The sequence below is a fragment of the Podarcis vaucheri genome, assembly GCF_965113315.1.
Source record: "Podarcis vaucheri genome assembly, chromosome: Z".
Lineage (NCBI taxonomy): Eukaryota > Metazoa > Chordata > Lepidosauria > Squamata > Lacertidae > Podarcis > Podarcis vaucheri.
The window spans coordinates 5,644,985-5,668,183 of record NC_138758.1 but is presented as its reverse complement, the minus strand read 5'-3'; the positions used below and the strand labels follow the sequence as shown (position 1 = coordinate 5,668,183).

The 23,199-nt window shown below is 43.0% G+C and overlaps 1 protein-coding gene across 6 annotated transcripts in view; it reads left to right on the top strand.

The window, feature by feature from the left end:
- FGF13 (fibroblast growth factor 13) overlaps positions 1–22,920 on the top strand; it is a 249,487-nt gene extending 226,567 nt beyond the window's left edge. For all 6 annotated transcript variants that reach the window (XM_082207310.1, XM_082207312.1, XM_082207314.1 and 3 more), the window contains 2 exons: positions 18,168–18,366; positions 19,825–22,920. In XM_082207310.1, coding sequence (XP_082063436.1) covers positions 18,168–18,366; positions 19,825–19,961 — 336 coding nt within the window. In that variant the 3' untranslated portion in view covers positions 19,962–22,920. The remainder of the gene's footprint in view (positions 1–18,167; positions 18,367–19,824) is intronic.
- The last annotated feature ends 279 nt before the right edge of the window (positions 22,921–23,199 follow it).

Here is a 23,199-nt window from a genome sequence, read left to right as displayed (position 1 = left end):
TCTCAAAATTCCCTTGGGAAAGGGATTGGAAATCAAACTACTCTGAGAACTGTAGTGCTGTGAGGGTAATAAGAGTCTTCTAACAACTTGCAGCACCCTTAACAAACTACAGCTCCCAGGAATCTTTGGGGGGAAGCTGCAACTGGTTAAAGTGGCATGATACTGCTTTAAAGGTGCGGAAGGTACTAACAATAGTGCATTAGTTGTAGATTTATACTGTCTGCAGATCATTCCACTTTATTAGTTCTGGTATCTGGAGGGGCCATATCACAACAAAATCAGTCAAACAACCCCCAGAATGTTTGTCATGTGAAAGGTTCAGGGGTTTCAGCAGGAAGTTAAAGGATATTCAATGATTGGAAATGAAGCAGTTTGTCCAGGCACAGACAGTATGGAAAGATGGGCTGTGTTTGAACAGCCCTAAAGTGCAAGTAGATAAATAGGTACCGCTCTGGCGGGAAGGTAAACGGCGTTTCCGTGCGCTGCTCTGGTTCGCCAGAAGCGGCTTAGTCATGCTGGCCACATGACCCGGAAGCTGTACGCCGGCTCCCTCGGCCAATAAAGCGAGATGAGCGCCGCAACCCCAGAGTTGGTCACGACTGGACCTAATGATCAGGGGTCCCTTTACCTTTACCTTTATAATATCATGAGCACAAATCTTTATGAATGCACAATAAAGAGAACCTCAGGAGGGGCCCTTCCTGAGTGTGATATTAGAGGATTGGCAGGAATCTCCCTTCTTTCCTTTGAGGGAGGGTTGCATTTCAAGAGACTCAAGGGGAGAAAAATCCCAGCTGCCGTTTTACTTTGTGCTTGTGCAGTACAGGCAGAAGAGCAATGTTTCAATTGTTCCAGCCAGGAATTCGCTTCTCGAAGGGATGTTTCTATATGAAGCCAATTATCTCCCTCTAAGTAGGGAGGGTTTTACCCTGGTTTTTCTTTTCTTTTCTTTTTTTTAAAAAAATCCTCTGGATTCATTCTGCAATAGGTCGTTGCAGAGTCGGCACTGCAAACAAAGTTCCATTTCTGTTGCTTTCTTCCAGATGCAAACCCGTGACTTTGGCAGTGGTTTGGACAGTGAACATTTCCTGTCTTGTACTGGTTTATCCAACTCAATACTGTCTGCAGTGACTGGCGGTAGCTCTGTGGGATCTTTCCCTCACCTACCTAAAGGTGCCATTGGAGATTAAGCCTGGGGCATCGAAAGGAGGTGTCCAACCACTGAGCTATGGTTCATTGGCTCTTTCTGAGCTTCTCTTGTGCTGGTTACCATAGAATCATAGAATTGTAGAGATGGAAGGGACCACGAGGGTCATCTAGCCCAAACCCCTGCAATGCAGGGAACCTGCCTGCAGGGCCACAGGCAAAGCAAAGTGGGGAGGAACATTTTTTATGCAAAGGAGCACCTGAGCCCATGTAAGGCTAACATTCCCATTACAAAGCTGACCAGACGTATGCAGCTAAAGAACCAACTGGCCACTTCTGCTCAATGTGTGAAATTCAACCTAATCAAATCTCCCCTCTCACCATGCGCCTTCCTTCATGATTACATTTGCATCCCACCTTTCCTTCAAGAAGCTAAAGATGGGATATGTGGTTCCTCCCGCCACTCCCCCATTTTATCCTCACAATAACCCTGTGAAGTAGGTTGGGCCAGGAGACAGTGACTGTCCCAAGGCCACCCAGTGAACTGCACTGGCTCTTGGGTGCTTTTAATACATTCGGTGGTGTTTCCTTCCCCTCATGTCTTTCCTCTTCCTTTGGCATTTTCTGTTTTTGAGAATTTCATGCAACTTCTGTGCATTTCATTTCACTTTAAAACAACAAACCTCCCCACCCCCCAAATCACATTCAGAGTAGTAAATGAAAAGCCAGTGACAGTCTAGAATTGATCAACTGCACGCCCACACACTCCTTTTGTCATTGCGAGGCTGATGCTTGCAGCTTTTGAGATGGTTCAAAAAAGATAAGAAAAAATCCCTCCCTCCAAAAAACTCGGTGCTAGCACAAAGGAAAGGAAGATCTAACGTACGAGAGAGAGCAAACCTCGTTCTGCCCCTGCCTTGCTAAAGCAGCTCCAAATGGCCTCAAAAAATGGATCTGATTTGAATGGAATAATGCAAGAAGTGGCACATCGGTAGAGGTGAGGGTTGCCACATGCCCAGTCATGTTCTGCCCCACCAGAAATCTCTCTAACACTGGATCAGATGGGCATCCTTAGAATTCATCCGTTCTCTCTTCTATAAGATTAAATAAGAGCAAATTCCTGTGGTTCACTGTGGGGGAACTGTGGGGGAAAGCTAGGCCAGGGTCAGGCACCTTTTTAAACCCTGAACAGCCTTTTTGGGGGGCAGGGCCTGCATGTCTGTAGTAGATGGAGCTGGGAGTAAAATTGGGTAAGGGGCTGACGGTAAAAATAATGGGCAGAGCATCCAATACGGCGGTCACTCCCTAGGCTACGTTCCAGCCAGGTGAAAGCCAGAGGATTCTGCACACCCGCTTCTCCATCTAGGCAAGCAAGAGGCATGGTCACCAGCCAAGGGCACTTCCAGCCAAGCCAAAGCAAGGCATAGAGGAGGGGCAGTGAGAGATGGGAACTGAGAGACCTGGCAGCCAGATAGGGAGCTATGGGGAGCCACATTTGGTCCTGGACCAGAGGTTCTCCACCCTGGATCTAGGCCTTTTGTGGGCTGTGGGAGCAAAGGTTATCCCAGATCTGTGTGTTTTGCTTCCCGACCAAGTACCTTATAGGAATGAGAGAAAGATTCAGTTCACATTAAAAGTGAATGCCTCTCATTTACAATATGCAACCCAAAACATGGTCATCCTTTAAGAGTTGCACTTCTCTGAATTTTGCAATGCAGTTCTCCAGTCAAGTTGTGTGTACAAAAATGCACATACTACGTTCAAATTGTACATGCAAATGCATATATTAATGAAAGTAGCACACACAAAATGCCATGTATTTGGGGACTTGCTTTGTGCAAATGTTTACATTAGCCAAATTGCATGCAACAATATGTGTTCAGGCACACCTCACATTATTATGTTTTGCCTTCTTGCACTTTGCAGATATTTCTCCTAATGGGGGCATGGGTGCAGCTGCAGGCAGCCTGGTCGTTTCCAGGGAAAGGAAGCCCACCCCCTCCACCACTGCCCCTCTTCTGGCCAAGGGAGTGGAGCTGGCTGGCTATGGCTAGAGCCAGGTTTTTTGCCTCCTGCCCCTGCAGCCAAGGGCCGTGGCTTAACGGACTGCAATATAGTATAAATATAACTTTTATATGCACTGGAAAACAAAGAAACAAACAAAAAAGTGTGGCTCACTTTACTGGAATATTTGCTTTATTGCAGTGGTCTGAAACTGAACCAGCAGTATCTCTATGGTATGCCTGTATATTGTATTATTTCATTACAGTTTGAATTCCATAGAATTGAAATTGTAATATAATAAAATACAATATAAGAAGCAATAAAAATGCAGTCAGAAACCAGTGTTGACATTTAACGTGATCACCATCTCTCTTCTTCAGCCACAAATCCACAGATGCCATGGACCACCTGAATGAAGTTTGCAGAGCACTGGTGGACCAAGGATCACAGTTTGGGGATCCTTATCCAAGAATGTTAGGCAACCAGGAGTTTGAACCACCACATTTGGACAACCCCACTAGGTTCATTGTTTTCATTACACATGCATTTGCAAATTCATCTGAGCTGCACATGGCTTTGAAATCCTTCATGGGTAAGAATTTTCTCTGCAATGCATAATGGAGCAGTGTGAGAGAGATACCTCATAGGTGCTTGGGGGGGGTGCAAGGATCTTCACCCCCCACTCCCCACTGCCCAACACATCCAAATCCTCCATAAAGGAAACTCTGAATTATGTGTCAAAAAAACAAAAACAAAAAAAAAACCCTAATGCTGCACTCTGAATAAACAAGCCAGTCTGCAACATTCATTTCAATTGCTTCATTTGAGACCTGGAAGAAATTGCTATATTAGTTTTGACCCTTTGAATACTATTTATTACTTTTAATTGTACAATTAATAGCTGACATTAAAAGAAAACCTAGATACAAATAACAAGAACAGCCAGATATCAATCAGAAAAGCAAAGTTAATTGTCTCCAAATTAAGCTGATAATGAGAAGATCTCTCCACATTAGGATGTCTTTGTCCAATATAATCAATAGGCATCAACAGCACCTATTGGGAGGGTCTGAAATGGTGGAGATGAGCATCTGCAAACCCTGGAAACAGGTCATATGGCAAAATGTTCAGTAGAACTGGCTCTGTTGATCAGCTGCTTCAATTTCTGTGGGATTTTCTTTTTCCCCAGTGGTCAGGTATTCCCCCCCCCCCAATTTCTCATGTAATTTTTTTCTTATGACAGTGGTGTCACAAGACACAGAAAGTTGCCTTGTACTGAATCAGACCACTAGTCTGTCTAGCTCAGTATTGTCTATGCTGACTGGCACAAGCTCTCCAAGGTTTGCGACTGAAGTCTCTCTTAGCTCTACGTGGAGATGCTGGGGATTAAATGTGGAATCTTCTGCATACAAAACAAATGCTGTGCCACTGAGCCATGGCCCACATTACAGCCATATGAACATTTGCATAGCAATAGTAGACCCTTTGGATTTCCCTCTGCATGTGAAGACAGGCTTTGGCGGATTGAATGGGCAACACCAGTAGTGGGTCCAACAGCCAAGAAGGTGGTTTCTGCATGTGCTGCATGTGAGGGGCAGATGGGGCTTGTCCACCTGGGAAGTTAGCTCATCAGGCAGAAGGAAAACTCTGATCCTAAACCTCTGCTGGCTTGTGGGATATCTTCAGGAGAAGAAAAGGCTAAGGAGTAAACCCTACACAAATCTGGAGAGGAGTCTCTAAGGCAGTTGGGTAGTGTCTTGTATGCCTCCTTCCAGCCACTCCTGCAGCCAAGCTGATGCCAAATGTATTGCCCTGCTTTCCTTTGGACCACATTAGTGAGGCCAAGATGGGCAGCTCAGGAACGTTCACCATACACACTGCCCGGGCTTGCAACCTGGAGAGGTCACATTGGTGCTGCTAGGGCAGTGGTTTATCTCCCTCCACCCCGAGGCATACTCCATTGTCTCTTGAGACAGACAGAGGCCAACAAAGCAGACCCTTCCCAACATATCACAGTGAGCTTAGCAGATGTCTTTCAGATAGCTTGGTCCCAAGTTTTTTAGGTCAAGAGGAATACATTAGAAGCTGACTTGGTAGCAAATCAATGCCGGGGCAGTTTGTCCAGCAAAGACATAGTATATCCTATACAAATGCCCTCTAGGCAGCCAGGCTAGCACATTCTGCATTAGCTACATCTTCCAAATCAATTTGTAACATAAACATGTTGAAGCAATACAATATGGAGGTTACCAGAGCATGGATCACAGCAGTCTAACCCTGTTCAGGAATGGTCATGGCTGCCATACTAACCAAAGCTAGTAGTAGCCACCCTTTCCCACCAAGGCAAGGCTGCCCCACCCATGAGGTGGACTGAAACAACCACCTCAGACTGCAGAATCCATGGCAGCTCCCCTGTTGGCACCCTGGGGCAGCTTCTAGCAAGATCTCATGAGATTTTTCTGGAAGCCACAGCCACTGAGCAACCCTGATAAGCAAGGCTTCAGTAGGGGAGGTGACACTTTCCCATTTGGCCTCAGGCGGCAAAATGGGACGGGTCACCCCTGCACCAAGGTGACTTGGGCCTGAAAGAGATGGACCCAAGAGCACCCCCAAACTATGCATATGGATAAATTTATTTTAATCCAAGAGTGTCTTCAGGAAGGGGATGTTTCAGATCTTCTGTCTTAAGTTTCTTCAGGATTTGGCTACTTAATACTTCTTTTAAAGAGGTCTGTGCCACAACCCCCCCCCAGAGGAACTTGCAGCCTCCTGAATCCTGTCAAGCATCCCCACCCTATTAGATAAAATAAACCAAGAAGGTCAAGGGATTAGCCAGAGAGAGGATTAGTCAATCTGGCATTGTCCTCACCCTTCATCTGCAACAACTGAAAGATGAACCAAAGTTCCAACTCAGAATAAGGCAAGTTCCTCTACCCAAGGCTGCAATATTATCCACACTTAGCTATGTTGAAACACCATTAAGCACAGAAGGACTTAACTCGGGGTTACGCATTTGCAGGAGTTGGCTGCGAGTCGTCCTTCCAAAGCCATTACTGTTGACAGATGTTGACTTTTCTGCAGCATGGAAGCAGATCTGGAAAGTTTATCCTCTCTCTTAATTTTGTAAATACACATTGGCAGGGAGTAGTGGTGGTGGAAAAATATCCACAGCGTTCAGCTCGAGAAAGCATTAATTTAATAATGCCAATTTGCTCAATTAAGTGAGGAAAACATATTTTTGTATTTGCAAATTCTGTCCTGTTAATATATATCTCCCCCTCCCCTCCTTGTTGGCATGTGTGCACATTCTGCTTCTCGTTTAATCTTGTTTGCCTTGAAATTAAGTTTTTCTGTGGCTTCCGATTTAAATAACAAATTCCAGCTTTCTGTTGGGTTTAATTTTTTGCTTTTGAAACTGTGACATTTCTGACAATCATGGTCCTCTGAAATTATTGATTTTTATTTTTGGGGTAGAAATTAAATGTGCAAATGAGCATGATGGTGATTTAGGCAGAGGAAGACTATGGTCTGTGAACACAGCTCTTGCTGGGAAGCTGGTTAACGGATTTGCCACAAATAGATATCAGTTCTGAGCCTGCTGTCGGAGCTTCAAAACTAATATTTCTGTGCTGACTTCCCTTGGTGTGTTAAGAAGCCAGAAGAAAATGCTCTGTAAGAATGTGAGAAGAGCCCTGCTGGATCAGCCGAAAGGCCATTCTAGTCCAGCATTCTGTTATCACAGTGGCCAACTGACTTAATCAGAAGCCCTCTAGCAGAATGTGAGTGCAACAGCACTCTCCCCAGTTGTACTAGTGTGCAACTGGTATTTAGAGGCTCTGAGAGTAGAGGAAGAACATTGCATTATCCTCCATGAACTTCTCTAACCCTCTCTTGAAGCCATCCAAGATGGTGGCCATCGCTGCATCTTGTTGGAGCAAATTCCAAAGGCTTAATTATCTGCTTTGTGGATATGTTTTTCCTTTGATCTGTTCTGAATCTTCTAACATTGGATTTCCCTGTGTTCTAGCACTGTGAGAGGGGGAGGAAACCCCCTCCCTCCCAGTCTGCTATCTTCACACCATGCCTACTTAAATACAGTGGTACCTCGGGTTACAGATGCTTCAGGTTACATACGCTTCAGGTTACAGACTATGCTAACCCAGAAATATTACCTTGGGTTAAGAACTTTGCTTCAGGATGGGAACAGAAATTGGGCTGCGGCAGCGCGGTGGCAGCAGGAGGCCCCATTAGCTAAAGTGGTGCTTCAGGTTAAGAACAGTTTCAGGTTAAGAATGGACCTCCGGAACGAATTAAGTACTTAACCCGAGGTACCACTGTGCATGCCCTTCCTCTCTCTCCTCCTCTTTTATTCTAAACTAATGTGGCCTCTAGATATTGTTAGATTGCCCCATCCCTGGCCATTGGGGGCAATGAGAGTTGTTGTCCAACGACCTCTGGAAGTCACCACATTGGCTACTCCTGAATCTATACCTTAAAAGTAGGAGTTCACTTGTTTGGAAAAATGTGCACAGAGTAGTCATCAGAGGGTGGGTGCCTCACAAGATGCCCATTCTAATTAATGATAGGGGTGGATCAGCCTATTTATATGCTCCTGACATGAATGCACTTCCATTTCTGGATGCAAAACTGGGCTCCTAGATATCTTCAGCTTTTATTTGAAACTGTGGGCCTGGTTCTCTTGACTGGCATTTCTTCTAAAGTTTCAGTCTACTAACTGCTTGGGATTGTTGGCCATTTTAGATCTCCTGCCCCTCTTTGGTTGCTAATTTCATTTCTTCATTTTTGGCTAACCATTGCCTTTATTTAATCAAAACATATCTGTTTCTGTAAGATGGGACATTTTCCAATTTTGCTGGTGTAAGAGATGGTCATTCTCACCATTTACCTTGTGGTATTGATATTGGTATGTCAAAGCATTAGTAAATGTCATGACATTTTCCATTAATCCTCTTGATCTGGTGTCTCACTAATGAGACTGAGAGATGAGGCCAGGGTGGGGAAACCTTTTTTCAGTCTGAGAGTCACATTCCCTCCTGGGAAACCTTCTGGGGGGCCACATACCAATGGTGGGCAGGGCCAGAGGTAAAAATGGGTGGAACAATGGGTGTGGCTCTTGCTTTTTTACGGCCGGTTGCATTCCAGCCACACAAAATTTGGAGGTTTCCATGCACACCAAGACATCTCTTCATCCTTCATCCAGGCAGGCAAGAGGCATTCTCATAGCTCAACACATTCCAGCCAGGAAAAAGCACTCAAGAAGGGTATGGAGCAAGGCTGGCAGTGGACACAGCCTGGGGAGAAGGCATTGCCTGCCAGAGTACCAAAGGCCACATAGAATCTCCAGAGGGTCACATTCGGCTCCCAGTCCTGACAATCCCCATCCCTAGGGTAGGCAAATTGGGCTGCATTTGAATCTACAAAGTGGGAGCTTACCAGGGGCCCAAACATGCCAGTCAACAGGTTTCCCATGTGACTACAATGTGCAAGCAGTTTTCTGCAGGAAAAAGTGGAAATGTTTTGTTTGTGAATTTTCTTCTTCTTCTGGATTAATCTTTAAGGAGATTTGAGCAGTCCCAGAGGGAGGGTAAACAAGTCGTGCCGTTATTTAGATTGGTATCTCTTGCAAGCTTGCAAGCCACTGTTGCTTTCTCTCCTTTTGAAGGCTTAATTACCTGTTGGCCCATTTTTCAAAAGCATGCCACATCAACGCCACTATCTTTCATCTCTTTCGTCTTCTCCTCATAAATATTCTTTCTTGGGTGTCAATGGAGGCTCTTGCCATGACAAACCTTTATCTTTTCTAATATTGGACTCCGCTTGATCTTTTCTGATATTACAAGGCAGCACGTGGGGGTGGGAAATCTTCTGGCAGCTCCTACATAAATTGTTGTCATGATAGAGCCTTCTGTTTTATATATTCATTTAAGAGAGTAAGAAGAGTTTAGCTGGATTGGGACCAAAGGCCGCCCCCTCCCCCAGTCCACTATCCTGTCTCATGGCAGCCAAAAGGATTCATCTGTGAAGCCCACAAACAGAATCCAAGTGCAACATCACTATCCACAACTGTGATGCCCAATGAAACAAAAATATAACGCAAGGCCCACTGGATCAGGCCAAAGGCCCATCCTTGTCTAGTATCCTGTACTCACAGTGGCAAGCTAGAAGCCTATCATAAGCTCACAAGCAGGACCTGAGTGCAACAGCACTCTCCACGCTTCAGGTATGCAAGGAGGCAGGCATCCTCTGTCACTGGAGGCAGAACAAAGCCATTGTAGTTGATTCATTTATTTGCTTACATTTATTTAGTTATTGTCAGTTTTTAACCAGCTCTTCATCAGATGATCCTGGGGCCGGTTGATATTTGAAATGATAGCAATAAGCCAGAAAAAGTAAGAGCAAGCAGAATGAATGCAATAATCATATTTTTATTAAAAAACACACAGCCAATTTCAGCAACAAACTAGGATCCTAGTATCACTGATGGTGGTGGTGGTGGTGTGTGTGTGTGTGTGTGTGTGTGTGTGTGTGTATCAAAAGTTATGCATTTCAATGAGATGTCACAAACCAAGGCCAGGTTTGATATTCTCCCCTTTACATGTTTCTGGGAAATGGGTGGAAACTGGTGGTGGTGAAATTGTTTCTGTGTGTGTTTGTGTGTGTGTTTGTGTGTAAGTGTAATCAGACGCCAGTGGAAAACCCAAAAGCAGGACCTGAGCACAACAGCTCTCTCCCACTTGTGATACCCAGCCATTGGTATTCAGAGACACAGTGGATCTGATAGCGGAACATAGCCCATCACCATTGATAGCATTCATCCTCCCTGAATTGGTCTAACGCTCTTTTAAAGCCATCCAGGTTGGTGGCCATCAGGGTTTTGTCAAGCATTATGAAATGGGGTGGAAATGCATTATGAAAAGTTCCATTATGAAATGGAAAAATGGCCATGAAAAAACAAAGCCTTTGAAAACTTTCTGGGGTTTTTTTTTGGGGGGGGAGGGAATCCCCAACACTGCACAGCCCCAAGCTAATCAGGCCTTAAAATATAATAATAAAACCTTTGCCAAAAGGCAGTTGGTGCCATCTTTTCTTTTCATTTTTTAAAGCACAGGTGCTATATGTGTGCAGTAATATGTGCTTTAGTGATCAACCTGTCTGCCTGATGTGAAAAGGCAGCCCCCGAGTTTGAACAGTGCTGGAGTTCTTTCATCATCGACCAAGGCTGTTAGATCTTTGGGGAAAGCCCTTCCATTTACTGAACATCTTTGAGCTTTCAGAGGAGTTGGCGGTTTCAACCATTGCAAAAGAGCTGGTTAGGTCTCTTCTCTTCTCTTCTCTTCTCTTCTCTTCTCTTCTCTTCTCTTCTCTTCTCTTCTCTCTCTGGAGTAAAAATGCTGGAAAGGGCTCTTTCACATAGACCAGATTCCAGATCCATCTGTGGGGTTATTATGCAGAGCAGCACGATGAAGAAGCTTAAAATAATAAGATACTTGCTTTGTTTGAACAAAAGGTCTGGCTAAGAATTATGGGTGGCTAATGGAACTTGCTGGGCCTTTTCTCTTTAGAACAGAAGTTTGTTTTCTGCTGTAGAGGTTGTGAATTATTACTTCTTCATTTTACTACTGCTGCTGCTGCTACTACTACTACTACTACTACTACTACTACTAATATTCAACTGGTTAGGTGGATGATCTGAGGTCGTATCAACACATCCTCTCTCAGTACCCCTAACAAACCACAGTTCCCAGGATTCTTGAGAGGAAGCCACAACTTCTAAAGTGCTATAAGAGTGCTTTATATGTACTGAGTGAATGTGACCTGTTCTTACATAAGAGTGATGCATATGTTCTCACAAAAACATAAGAACAGCCTGCAGCATCAAGCCAATGGCCCATCGAGTCCAGCATTCTGTTCTCACAGTGGCCAAACAGATGCCCATGGGAAACTTTCAAGCAGAACCCCATCAGAAGGGCAGTCTCCCCTCCTATAGCCTCCGACTGTGGAAGCAGAGCATAGCTATCTTACTTAATGGTCATTTATTGCCTTGCCCTCCATGAATCCATCCAATCCTCTTTTAAAACCATCCAAGTGGGTGGCCATTTCTTCCAGTGCTGGTTGGCCTGCCCTAACAGTCAGGCTGTGGAGTTTGGCTGCAATGTGTGTTTCTCTCTGCAGACCTCAAACAGACAATATTGGACTCCTGACAAAAACACCTTCTTAACTTCTTGGAATATATGAGCCTGCTCTCCAAACATGGCTCACCCATTCTAATGGTGGGTTTTCAGTGTATTGCTGTGGTTTGCAGCTGTCTGTCTCAGGAGACAATAGTGTGTGCCTTCAGGGGTAAAGAGAAACCACTAGAGAACCACAGTGCCTTCCATGGCTGCTGGTAACTCATAACTGCTGCCTCCCATGTTGTTTTTGCTGCGTTAGCAGCACTGAAGTGACCTCCCTGGGGCCTGGGCAGTGTGTATGGAGGATGTTCCTGAGGTGCCCAGATGACAAGACCCCATCTTGGCCTCACTGATGTGGTCCAAAGGAAAGCAGAGCAATCCCTTTGCCACCAGCTTGGCTGCAGGAGTTGCCGGAAGGAGGAATGCAGGGTGCCAGCCTTAGGGACTCTGCTCTGGATTTGTGTGGGGTTTACTCCATAGCCTTTTCTTCTCCCAAATATATTCCACAAGGCAGTGAAGGTTTAGGATCAGAGTTCTCCTAGATGGGCTACTTTCCCAGGTGGACAAGCCCCATCTGCTCTTCACTTCTCTCTACAGCATGTTCAATAACTGCCTTCTTGATCGTTGGACCCACTATTGGTCTTGTCCACTCAATCTGCTGCAGCCTGCTTTCTCATGCAGGGGAAGTCCCTAACTCAACAAAGGTTTGAGACAATTTTCAGTACATTGCTTATTTCAGGGATAGCTAAAGTGAAGCCCCCCACCCAAAGGTTGTTTCACGCACCATCCCTGACCATAGGCCTTATTGTATTGGACTGGAGGGCACTGTGTTAGCTACCCCTTGTCTATATACCCCTTATCTATTAGTCTGGCAACTAGTCATCAATCCTCCTTCCCAGAGAACTCTGGTAACTGTAGCTCTGAGAGGGGAATAGGAAGCCTCCTGACAACTCACAGAACACTTAAATAACTTCTTTAGGAGATACCTTGACTCTTTGAATTGCAATTATGGTGCTTTTATTTATTTATTTGTTTGTTTTAAAAATTATTTGGTTTTTTATAATACACAAAGAAAAAGGAAAAACACCCATTACACCTACACCATACAAAAACAAATATATCATTCAAAAGAATATCATTCATTATATCTTTCATGGGTAGAAATAATGATTCTTCTATTTTTTTGTAATAGATAGCCAGGAGGCCATCCGGCCATTCCCTATCTTAGATCTTTGAATGGCTTATTGCACCTCCACAGTGGTTATTGGCGAGTTCAATGTTGTTATTTTCTCCTTGGGGAGTATGGGTAATTTGTTACGGTGCTTTAAATGTATGGTGTGAATGTGGCCTTACACGGGATCAGAACTTTGGCCCATCTTGCTCAGGATTGTCTGAAGTGACTTGCAGCAGCTCCTCCAGGCAGGTTTTCTTCCTAGCCCTACCTGGAAATGCTGGTGGTTGCACCAGGGATCCTTTGCATGCAAAGCAGGAGCTCTACCACTTAACTTCCACCCTTATCCCATTGTTGTTGACTGATCGTTAACTGACTGATGGTGGAGGCTGTCGAGGTTAACTTTTAAAGCAAAAACAGAAACCCTGCAAATTGCATCTCTATCAGTCTGCCACGGAGGTGGCTGGCTTTATCTTATAATTTAATCCTGATGTATCAAGAGCTGGATGGAAATGCCAACTTCATGTTGTTCTTTTTATAAAGACACTTTTAGCTCAGTGGTGATGCTGTGGTAATGGGATCCTGCTTCTTGATAATGTGCAAGTAGCAAAGGAGTGGGTTGCTGAGTGACTGAGAGTAGTCACTCGATGGAGATAATTTTAATGAAGAAAACCCCTGAGGGTTCAACAGGACATTTGGCTGCCTTCAGATTCTGCACTATATGGGCATTTCCAAAAATAAACTTGCAGGGCAGGGGAAAATACTTTGCTCACCAAAGGTCCCCAGTTGAATCCCTGGCACTTCTTCATAGAATTATCAGGAATGGCACTTCTCTGCTTAAGATCTTGGGGAGCAGCTTCCGGCCAGAGTAGACAATACTGGGCTAGAAGGGCACATTGCCTGACGCAATATGAGGCAGACTCCTGGATGCAATGAGTAGATAAGTGTTCCTAGAAATACCTTGGATGGATGAGTCAAAGGGGGTCATCAGCTGAGGTTCCTAGAAGACCGACTTGTCTTGACATTTCGTTTCCTGCACCACAAACATCTGATGTTGCCTGAGTTCTGTGCAGCCCTGATGACCAGTAGCCAAGGATAAAGCACGTAGCTATTAGTGTGTCCCAAAACACATAGTTATCAGCTTATGTAACCCAGTGTGGTTAGAAAGCATTGGGATAGAAGCTGGGAGACTAGCATTCAAATGCCCCGATCAGTCAACAGCTACCCATGTCTCCTAAACTTATGCAAGCCCACGAAAGCATCCCACCGGGTGAAAGTTGCAGCTGCATTTCCAGCACGACTGAGCAAGGGGGCCATAAGAAGAAATTGCAAGATGAAGATGGTGTGGCTTGGCTCCTAATTTGATCATTCATCTCTGAATGGAGCAAGTGTTGCACTCTCTGCACAGCAGCAAATTACTGTACACAAGCTATAATCACCCGCGGCACGCTCTTGGCTCCGCTTCTACTGCTCTTAATTGGATGACGTACTCCACGGTGTTACTCTTCGTTCCCGCCAGCTTGCTTCAGCAAGCGTCAAGCAAAAGAAGTGCTTTACTCTGAACCGTCTGGAATGCTGTGAGCACTTTATCCTTTTTAATGAACTGGATGTACACGACAAATACATGTGTCTGAGGAGAGGAACAAGTATATTTACCGTATATGCTTTATTACATACAGTGGTACCTCGCAAGACAAAAAACTCGCAAGACAAAAAACTCGCTAGATGAAAGGGTTTTTTGTTTTTTGAGCTGCTTCGCAAGACGATTTCCCCTATGGGCTTGCTTCGCGAGACGGAAACGTCTTGCAAGTTTGTTTCCTTTTTCTTAACACCGTTAATACAGTTGTGACTTGACTTCGAGGAGCAACTCATAGAATGGGGTGTGGTAGCCTTTTTTGAGGTTTTTGTGATTTTTGAAGCTTTTCCAAAACTTTCCCGACACCGTGATTCGCAAGACGAAAAAAATCGCAAGACGACAAAACTCGCGGAACGAATTAATTTCGTCTTGCGAGGCACCACCGTATGTATGCGTGTGTGACACACTCAAACATCCTGTGGTGCGATGGGTCAGTGGGTCTGGCTTTTAACCAGAAAATTGTTGGTTCGAGCCCACCCAGGGATTCGTGCATTGCAGACGGTTGGACTGGATGACCCTTGGGGCCTACAATTTTATGGTTCTATCCATATGTCTCACAGAAATATTCACTTGCAATATATCCCTCAAACGTAAAGATCTACGGTATTTATCAAATTTTACAAAATGTCATGTTATTTCTTTTGTTTTGCCATAGTCTGTGCCTCCAATGTATGCATTTATTTATTTCCATTAATGGTTAGCATACATTTCTAAGCAAAATACCCAAAGTGGTTTATAAATAATGATAATAGTTATAATAGTTAATAATGGTTTGATTTATTTAATAATTTTATTTGCTACATCAGGAGTCTCTAAGCAACTTACAACACAAGCATAACAGAAAAAAGATAATATTGCTTTGTTAGCATATTATGCAGAGGATACCCAAGATTTCCCCCATAAAGACCTTATAGCCCACCCTAATGACAGCAGCAAAGCTTAGCATCTCCAGGTTTGAGAGGACATTAAATACAGTCTAATTTGAGGCTTGGCATTCACAGCTTTGGGGCTTGATATCGACGGACAAATTAACTACTCCAACTTGACTAAATCCAACACTTTTTACTCAACTTGCTATAACTCTATTACTTATGTAATGTCAGAAGAGCATGATTACAGACTGCCAGCAACACATTGGGACTTTTAGAATGGCACTTTTGTTCAATGAGGGAAATAATTCTTCTCTTTGATTTTTTCTAGTTTGTGCACTTCTGTGGGGGAGGGGAAGGGGCTATTTGTTTTTATGTTACGTGTTTTTATCTGAAAATAGAAATAAATGGTTTTAAAAATTAGAAGAAGAAGAAGAGCAGGATAGAAATTTAATAAATAAGATGTAATGAAATAAAAGCCATACAGCAACCCATAGCACAGACCCATAACTGTTCATAAACAGCAAACACAGAACAGTAGAAACCATAGGTTATAAAATAATCACATTTATAAAATATAAGTTGGATAGTGTGATCCAATGCATGCTGACTATGAAGTAAGCCCCACTGAACACAACGGGTCTAACCTCTGATAAAAGATGCATAGGATTGCATTGTTGTATAAAAGTAGTAATTTGAGAAAAGCAACAGGAGACTAAAATATGTTTAAATCAGTCAGTTGAAAGCAAATACCTGTTTGAGACAGTTACTTGGGGAAAGTACTGTTGTTGCTGTTAGAATTTATAAACTGCCTTTCATTTCAAGACAAAATGCCAAGCAAATCAAAGCCAGCAGCAAAGAAACAAGAATAAGAACAATTATTAAAAAAATACAGCTACCCATAATTAAAATGCACACTAAAACAACTACATTAAAGCACCCATAGCTAAAATATGTAAGAAACAAGCCCACTAAAACACATTATCAGTTAGAAAAGATCAAGGGAATGTTGTTCTAAACATTCTAAGTTCTGCAAAATATAAACTATGGTGGAACCAGGCTGATTATGGTTGGGTTCTAAGAATACAGAATTCAGATGCCACTACAGACCACCTCTCTCATACCTGCCTGCCCCATACGTAACCTGACAGTGGCAAGCCGTGGATTACAGAATAATTAGAAGGGTCCCTGAAAGTAATCTAGTCTAACTACTTGCTTAATGAATAAAATCTAAAACTGGATCACCCCCAGCAGATAGCTGTCGTAGTCTCTTGAAGACTTTCAGTGAAGGAGAGCCTGCCAACCCCCTCAATGGTAATTGGTTCCACTGATGAACTGCTCTTACTGTTTATAAGTGTCTCCTAATGTTCCATCAAAATCTACCATCCTGTCACTTAAGCTCATTAAATCTATTTCTAACCTGTGGGGCAGCAGATGAGGCTGATAGCGTGGATCCTAAGGCTCAAGAAAGCTAATATGGGAAATGTGAAAACAAACGCTTACTGATTGCAGTAAGTATGTCCCCATTTTGCATTTAGTATGTTAATCTTAGAAGACTCGAGATTACCAAGCTCTGTCACTCCAGTGCTGGACTGAAGGTAAATTGTTTCATTCCCGATTTTTGCTGCAAATATTCTCATTGCAGTTAGCAAATTGAAAATCAATTCAAACTCATATTTTGTTCTTGAGTCCTTCACAGTATGCTCAATTTCAGAGACTCTGGCAAACTATGGTTTGTGCAAAACACATAACATACAAACCATGGCTAAATACTAAAAAGGCAAATGGTGGCTAAGAGCTGCCTGAATTGCTTTCAGTTTTTACCTCCTCGGCTTCATAAGTATACTATCTCTAGCAGCCTCTGATGGTGGAGCAATAAGCATAATTGGATTTTGTTGATTCAGAAAGTTTCCTGATTCTGTGGTCTTGATTGCAAACCATAGTTCATCAGTCCAGGCATCAAGCTAAGTTTCCCTAACTGTGGTCTCACATGATGTCTGAATGGATTCCAAATATCATTGTATTTATTCATACACAATCTATGTCTAAAAGCTATCCATTCGTTTATTGCAGGAGTTGTCATGTCTTCTATCCATTGCTCAAAGGGGGGGGGCATAGTATTATCTTTCTGATGAATCACTTGGTCTTTTGGAAGAAGTTACGATGCAGAGAGTCCATCTATGCTGACCCGCTGTCAAACCCCATATAGTTGGCATATGGTTTCAAATAATATTATTATCTGAGAATTGTAACTTTTAAAATTTAACATTCTCCTGCTCGGCATCTTAATGCAGAGGCTAAGCAGGCCTCTCTTGGAGATGCTTCAGATTTCCTGCAGCAGACTAGATTGCTTACAAAGCCCCCTATATGCTTCCATTGCAAACGAAAGCAAAGCTTGAAGCCCATTTCTCAAAGAAGTAAGAGCAGTACCTTGCCTTTGCTAATCACTTTGACAACTGTCCATCATTCTTTACCATTAAGCCTCATTCGCTTCCTCTCTCAACTTTTCTCCAAAACTCCTGTCAGCTCACAGAGGCCTCACACAAGGAATCCTTGAGAGACAGTCATGTAAATTTAAGACCACCATTTTGTCTGTCGCTCTCCCTGTTTTGTTTTGGTTTTACATCGCGGGTCTTGCAGTAGCTATTGTAGGCTTCCAAGGGCATCCAGCCTGCAGCATGCTGATAAAAGGGTATGAATAAATAATTGCAATGTAATGAGGTAGCCGGTAGATGTTGTTTTAACATCATTCAGTTGGTAAAAGACCATTTGCTCCCTGCATTCTCCCTCTAAATCTTTTTTTCAGTCTAGGCATTTCCCATCCTTGACGCAGGTCTGTTCACCCCTGTCTTCTTGCTGGTGCTAGTGATCTGATAACAAGATTCTCTTTCTGATCAATACTTCTTCACTTGAGATTTTATTATCACGCTACCTTCAGGCTGCTCCTAGAATTGGTCCGTGTGCTCCAAATTGTGTTATTTCTTGCACTAATTCTTTTGAAGGCCACTGATCTCTAAGTGGGCAGGAGGAGGAGAAACCCTTTTGGCTTGTGGAAGCCTGCAAATTATCAAATGTTTCCTCCCTCCCCTTTGCATTAGTAGATGTTATGTTTGGCACATATTGATCCTTTCCCTTCCCTTCCTTTGCAGGAACATTTCACACCAGAATGCAAGTTCAAAGAGTCGGTTTTTGAAAACTACTATGTGACATACTCATCCATGATCTACAGACAGCAGCAGTCAGGGAGAGGCTGGTACTTGGGTCTGAACAAAGAAGGGGAGATCATGAAAGGAAACCACGTCAAGAAAAACAAAGCGGCGGCACATTTCCTTCCCAAACCATTAAAAGGTAAAAAAATATCCAGGCATGCACAGAGCTCTGCAGGTGCACTGGAATGCCAGACTCCTCTGCATGCTTGACCAAAGTGCAGGCTTTTCTGACATTCATTGAAAATGTGCAGGGAGGAAGCGTAGTTCAGTGGCAAGGCCCCCTCCTTGCATTTAGAAGGTCCCAGGTTCAATTCCTGGCACCTCCAGGTACGGCTGGGAAAGATTCTCTGTCTGAAGCCCTGGATAGCTGCTGTCAGACAGTGTAAGGCATTGATGAACCAATAGTCTGATTCATTATAAGGCAGCTTCTTGTGTTCATATGGATAAGAGTTTCTACAGGGCTGAGATGAAGCTATTCTAAGTATAGAGAAGGGGGGAGGAATTCAAGTCAGTTAGCGTTTAAAGGCAAATCTTCCTAATCTGCACCTTCCGAACAATACATGAGCTGAAACTCAACCATCCTTCAAAATTTTCAGTTCTCCAAATTTTGCAGTACAGTGGTACCTCTAGTTACGAACTTAATTCATTCCGGAGGTCCATTCTTCACCTGAAACTGTTCTTAACTAGAGGTGTGCTTTTGCTAATGGGGCCTCTTGCTGCCGCTGTGCCGCCAGCACACGATTTTCATTCTCATCCTGGGACAAAGTTCTCAACTTAAGGTAACTCTTCCAGGTTAGCGGAGTTTATAACCTGAAGCATTTGTAACCTGAGGCATTTGTAACTCGAGGTACCACTGTACAGTTCTCCAGGTAATTAACCTGTACAAAAAAATACATATACTGGGGTAAAGTTTGCACATAAATGCAAATGCATTAAATTGGGGGGGGGGGTGCATTTTTAAAAGCTGTATGTTCAGAGAAATTTGCAATAAAATGCTGGTGAATTTCCATAGAGGCTTTAAAAATAATAATAATCTGAAACTGATCCGGAAATGTGGAGAACTGAACTTAAAATGCAAAGAGAGAGAGAGAGAGAGGAGAGAGATGGAAACAAACCACAACTGACAGATTTACCCATGCCTACATTGGGTAGAGTTCCTTGGGGATAGGAGCTGATTGTTAAACCACTCTGGGAGTTGTAGCTCTTGGTGGGGGGTGTGGAGTATGAGTCTCTTACCAACTCTCAGCACTCTTAACAGACTATAGTGCCCAGGATCCTTTGAGAGAAGCCATGACTGTTTAAAATGCTAAGATGCAGCTTTAAATGCATAGTGCAGGTGTGACCTGAGTGAAGCACTTTTACTTGTGCATGGGAGGTTCCCTTCCCTCTCTTCCCTCCATGTGCTTCCACAATATAGCCCCACACCCCCGATATGCTCTGGGGTCTCTCCAATCGCCTGGAGCAGATCCCAGAGCAGAGAAATGCATGGGAAGAGAGGAAGGGAAAGTGGAATAAAAGAAGAAGACAGGAATAATGTGACACCGGCCCTTACATGTACGAACTCTCTTACACTTTTCTTGTTTTTCTTCTCCTTCAGTGGCTATGTACAAAGAACCTTCCCTCCATGATCTTACAGAATTTTCACGGTCTGGCAGCGGGACCCCCACGAAAAGCAGAAGCGTCTCAGGAGTGCTAAACGGTGGGAAATCCATGAGCCAAAACGAATCGACGTAGCCAGGTTTAGGGAGCAACTGGAGAGACGCGTAAATGGAATCTTACCTCTGGAATCATAGATATAAGCACTTTCTTAGCTGCCTATCATCCAGCGAGGCAAGCCAACAAACTGGCATAGGTCACATTGTCTTATCAGCCATTTAGACCTTCTGGTTGTTCTAAAATAATTCTAAACAAATGATAATAGTAAAAAAGAGAGAGCCCAATAACATAGAATGTGCTTGTGCAATCACACAAGGATAGCCAGACAAAACATAACTTGCCGCATAAAACCACAGAGAGGAAATGTCCCTCTTGCTCACTCTCTCTTTAAACTCACCTGTGCTTTGGGGGGGGGGCAGAATTAAGTAGCAGGAAAACATTTTTTGCAGCACTTAACTGCTGATTTGAATTTGCTGTCCAGCCAAGAGAGAAGTCCAATCAATGACCACTTTTTTGCTCTTCGAGGGAAATTCTAATGCTTAATGTTTTATACATATATATATCTATAGCATTAGAGGGTAAACAAACAGGATATGTGAACTCTGTGGTTTTTTTTCTCAGCTTACCATTTTATATCTCTTAAGGCTTGATATTGATAACAAACCCAATGTATTCTTTTAATTTGGGATAGTGCAACTTTCTGATTCCTTAACTCCAATGGGTCTTCTTCAGCGCTGTGTCTTTTCAAGCAACATAATGCTAATAGTAGTATAATATAAAAATTAAAAAAAATCAGGTTTGGAGCTGAGTGTCAGTGTCTCAGTCTCCAGAGAAGTGTTCTTGCGATTAAAAAAAAAAAAACTACACTGAGAGATATACATTTTTTAATAGATTTGTAGTATTCTGTTTAAAGTCCTTGTGCTGACCCTAGTCTGTAGGAACCAAAGTGTTAACGTTAACCCCCAGTCAGTGGAAGATAATGTTTTTGGGTTGTTGTTTTTCTAAAAAATAAAAAATAAAAATAGAGGGGATGAAAATATCCCCAATATGTAGAGTTTCTTTTTCTCCCCCTCCTTTCCCTCTGCTTTCTCTTAATTACATTTTATGTAACATATTTTAAAAAAACAAACTGTTGTCGTGGCTTCTTTTTTCTAAAGACAGAAACTGTGGAATTGAGGTGACTTAATTTTTATAAGGAAAATCAATATTGTTTGTAAAAAAAATTAAAATTCTTTCTTTCACTTACATGAAATTAGGGTAGAAGAGAAGCATAACGACAAACAACCCCTAAAGCATATCTACATGCTGTTGAGAAGGAGAACACTGCCCAGTGTCTTCTGCCCACAAAGAATGAAGCCAGCTTCAGGTGCTACCTTTAGGCTGATATAATCATGTGTGGGGTGGCAGGGACAAGCACACTGTCCCCATTGCTTTCCCATGCTATCATTCTTAACTCCTCCCAACTCATGGAACACAAACTTCTGCAACAAGGACCCCATTCTATCTTTGGAGGCTCCCCATGCATTTTTGGAAGCCTGCAAAGCCATGGTTCTGAAATGCATCTGGAGCATCCATGACTCCAAACAGGGCTGGATTAACCATTAAGGAAATTAAGCACGTGCTTCGGGCATCAAGGGAAGAGGGAGGCACCACAAAAGTTTTCCGTTGCCTGATTTTTAACATTCATGGTCACAAATTACTCAGCTGAGAATTCATTTTCTCAGATGAAGTATATTAAAAAATCCCAACAATTTGAACTGCTTTCAAATTGCTAGGTTGGCAGGAGCTGGAACAGAGCAATGGGCGCTCACCCTGTTGCAGGGATTCGAACCGCCGAACTTACGATCGGCAAGCCCAAGAGGCTCAGTGGTTTAAAGCACAGCACCACCCATGTCCCAGAACAATTATACAATGAGGCAGGCTGGATGCCTTATCTCTACTAAGTGTAGAAGCAAACACATTGTGTAAGATTAGTTCTGAGGGTCTGATCAAAGATGTTGCAACTAGAAAAAGTAGACCCCCCCAATATATATATATATATATATATATATATATAACAAAAATGAAGCATGTAGGTTTTGGTTTCTTTTCGTAACATACAATTTTATTTTAGGGTTTATAGTTGTTTATATTTTGAATTAGGAATATATGGGGGCACCAAAATCTTTTAAGTGCTTAGGGCCTCTAAAGGTCTGCATTTTAAATTGATTTTAACCTGTATTTTAAATTGTGTTTTTTTTCTATTATGTTTTTACTGTAATTTTACTGGTGTTAGCCGCCCTGAGCCCGGCTCTGGCCGGGGAGGGCAGGGTATAAATAAAATTTTTTATTATTATTATTATTATTATTATTATTATTATTATTATTATTAATCAGGCCCTGAATTCAAATGGCACCCTGTTGCAGAAGTTTACCTTCTTTGAGTTGGAGTGTGATAATATAAATAATGGGGTCGTGGGGTAGGGCTGACACACCTGTTCCTGCTGCTCCTACCATGTGCTCACATTAACCTGATTGTAACACCTGAAGGGGCTTAAAGTGCAAGGGGCTATCAGACAGATGTATTGTGGTCCTGCCATGGAAAGGAGCAAGCTCCTGGATAATATTTAAGGGGTTTTGCCTTGCATGAACTGCCGTCATAGTGGTGTGACAATGGCCTGGTGGGAGAAGGGAGGGATCTGATGCATTCCTACAAGGAGCCCATCTGCCCCCTGATCTCTGCCCGCAGCAGAGTTTTGATTGTGCCCTCCTTTCCCCTTTTTTTAAAAAGCAAAAACCTATATATATTTAAAAAAAATTCATTAGGTTTCCATTTAGTTCCTCATATCCGTTGCATGGGAGAAAGTTGGAATATTGGCTTAAGAGTTGCATGACATGTTACGATTTCGTGCATTGCTCAACGTCAGCATCTGTTGCAGATTTGTACAAAGCTGACATGGATCGGTTCGAGCTGTTTCAGACTGCTTTGTACAAGGAGATGTTTATTATTTGTTGTATACAACCATGCACTGAATAAACTTATTTATATTAAGATGTACTTTCTAAAAAAAACAACAGCTTGTGGATTTGTTCAGAAAACTGGATCGTTTTGACTGGCTCGTCTGGAGAAATGGGAGGCATGCAAGACCTCAGAGGTTGTTCAGATTGGGAGTGAGTGAAATGAGAAAACATAGAGAGTTAAAACTCAGGTCCCAATTCCCACTCACGTGTGACCAGAACTCTTTACTAGGACTGAAGTCACTTTGAACTGCATAGCAGTCTTCCCTGACCTAGTGCCCTCCAGGCATTTTGGATTTCATCTTCCATCACCTATGAC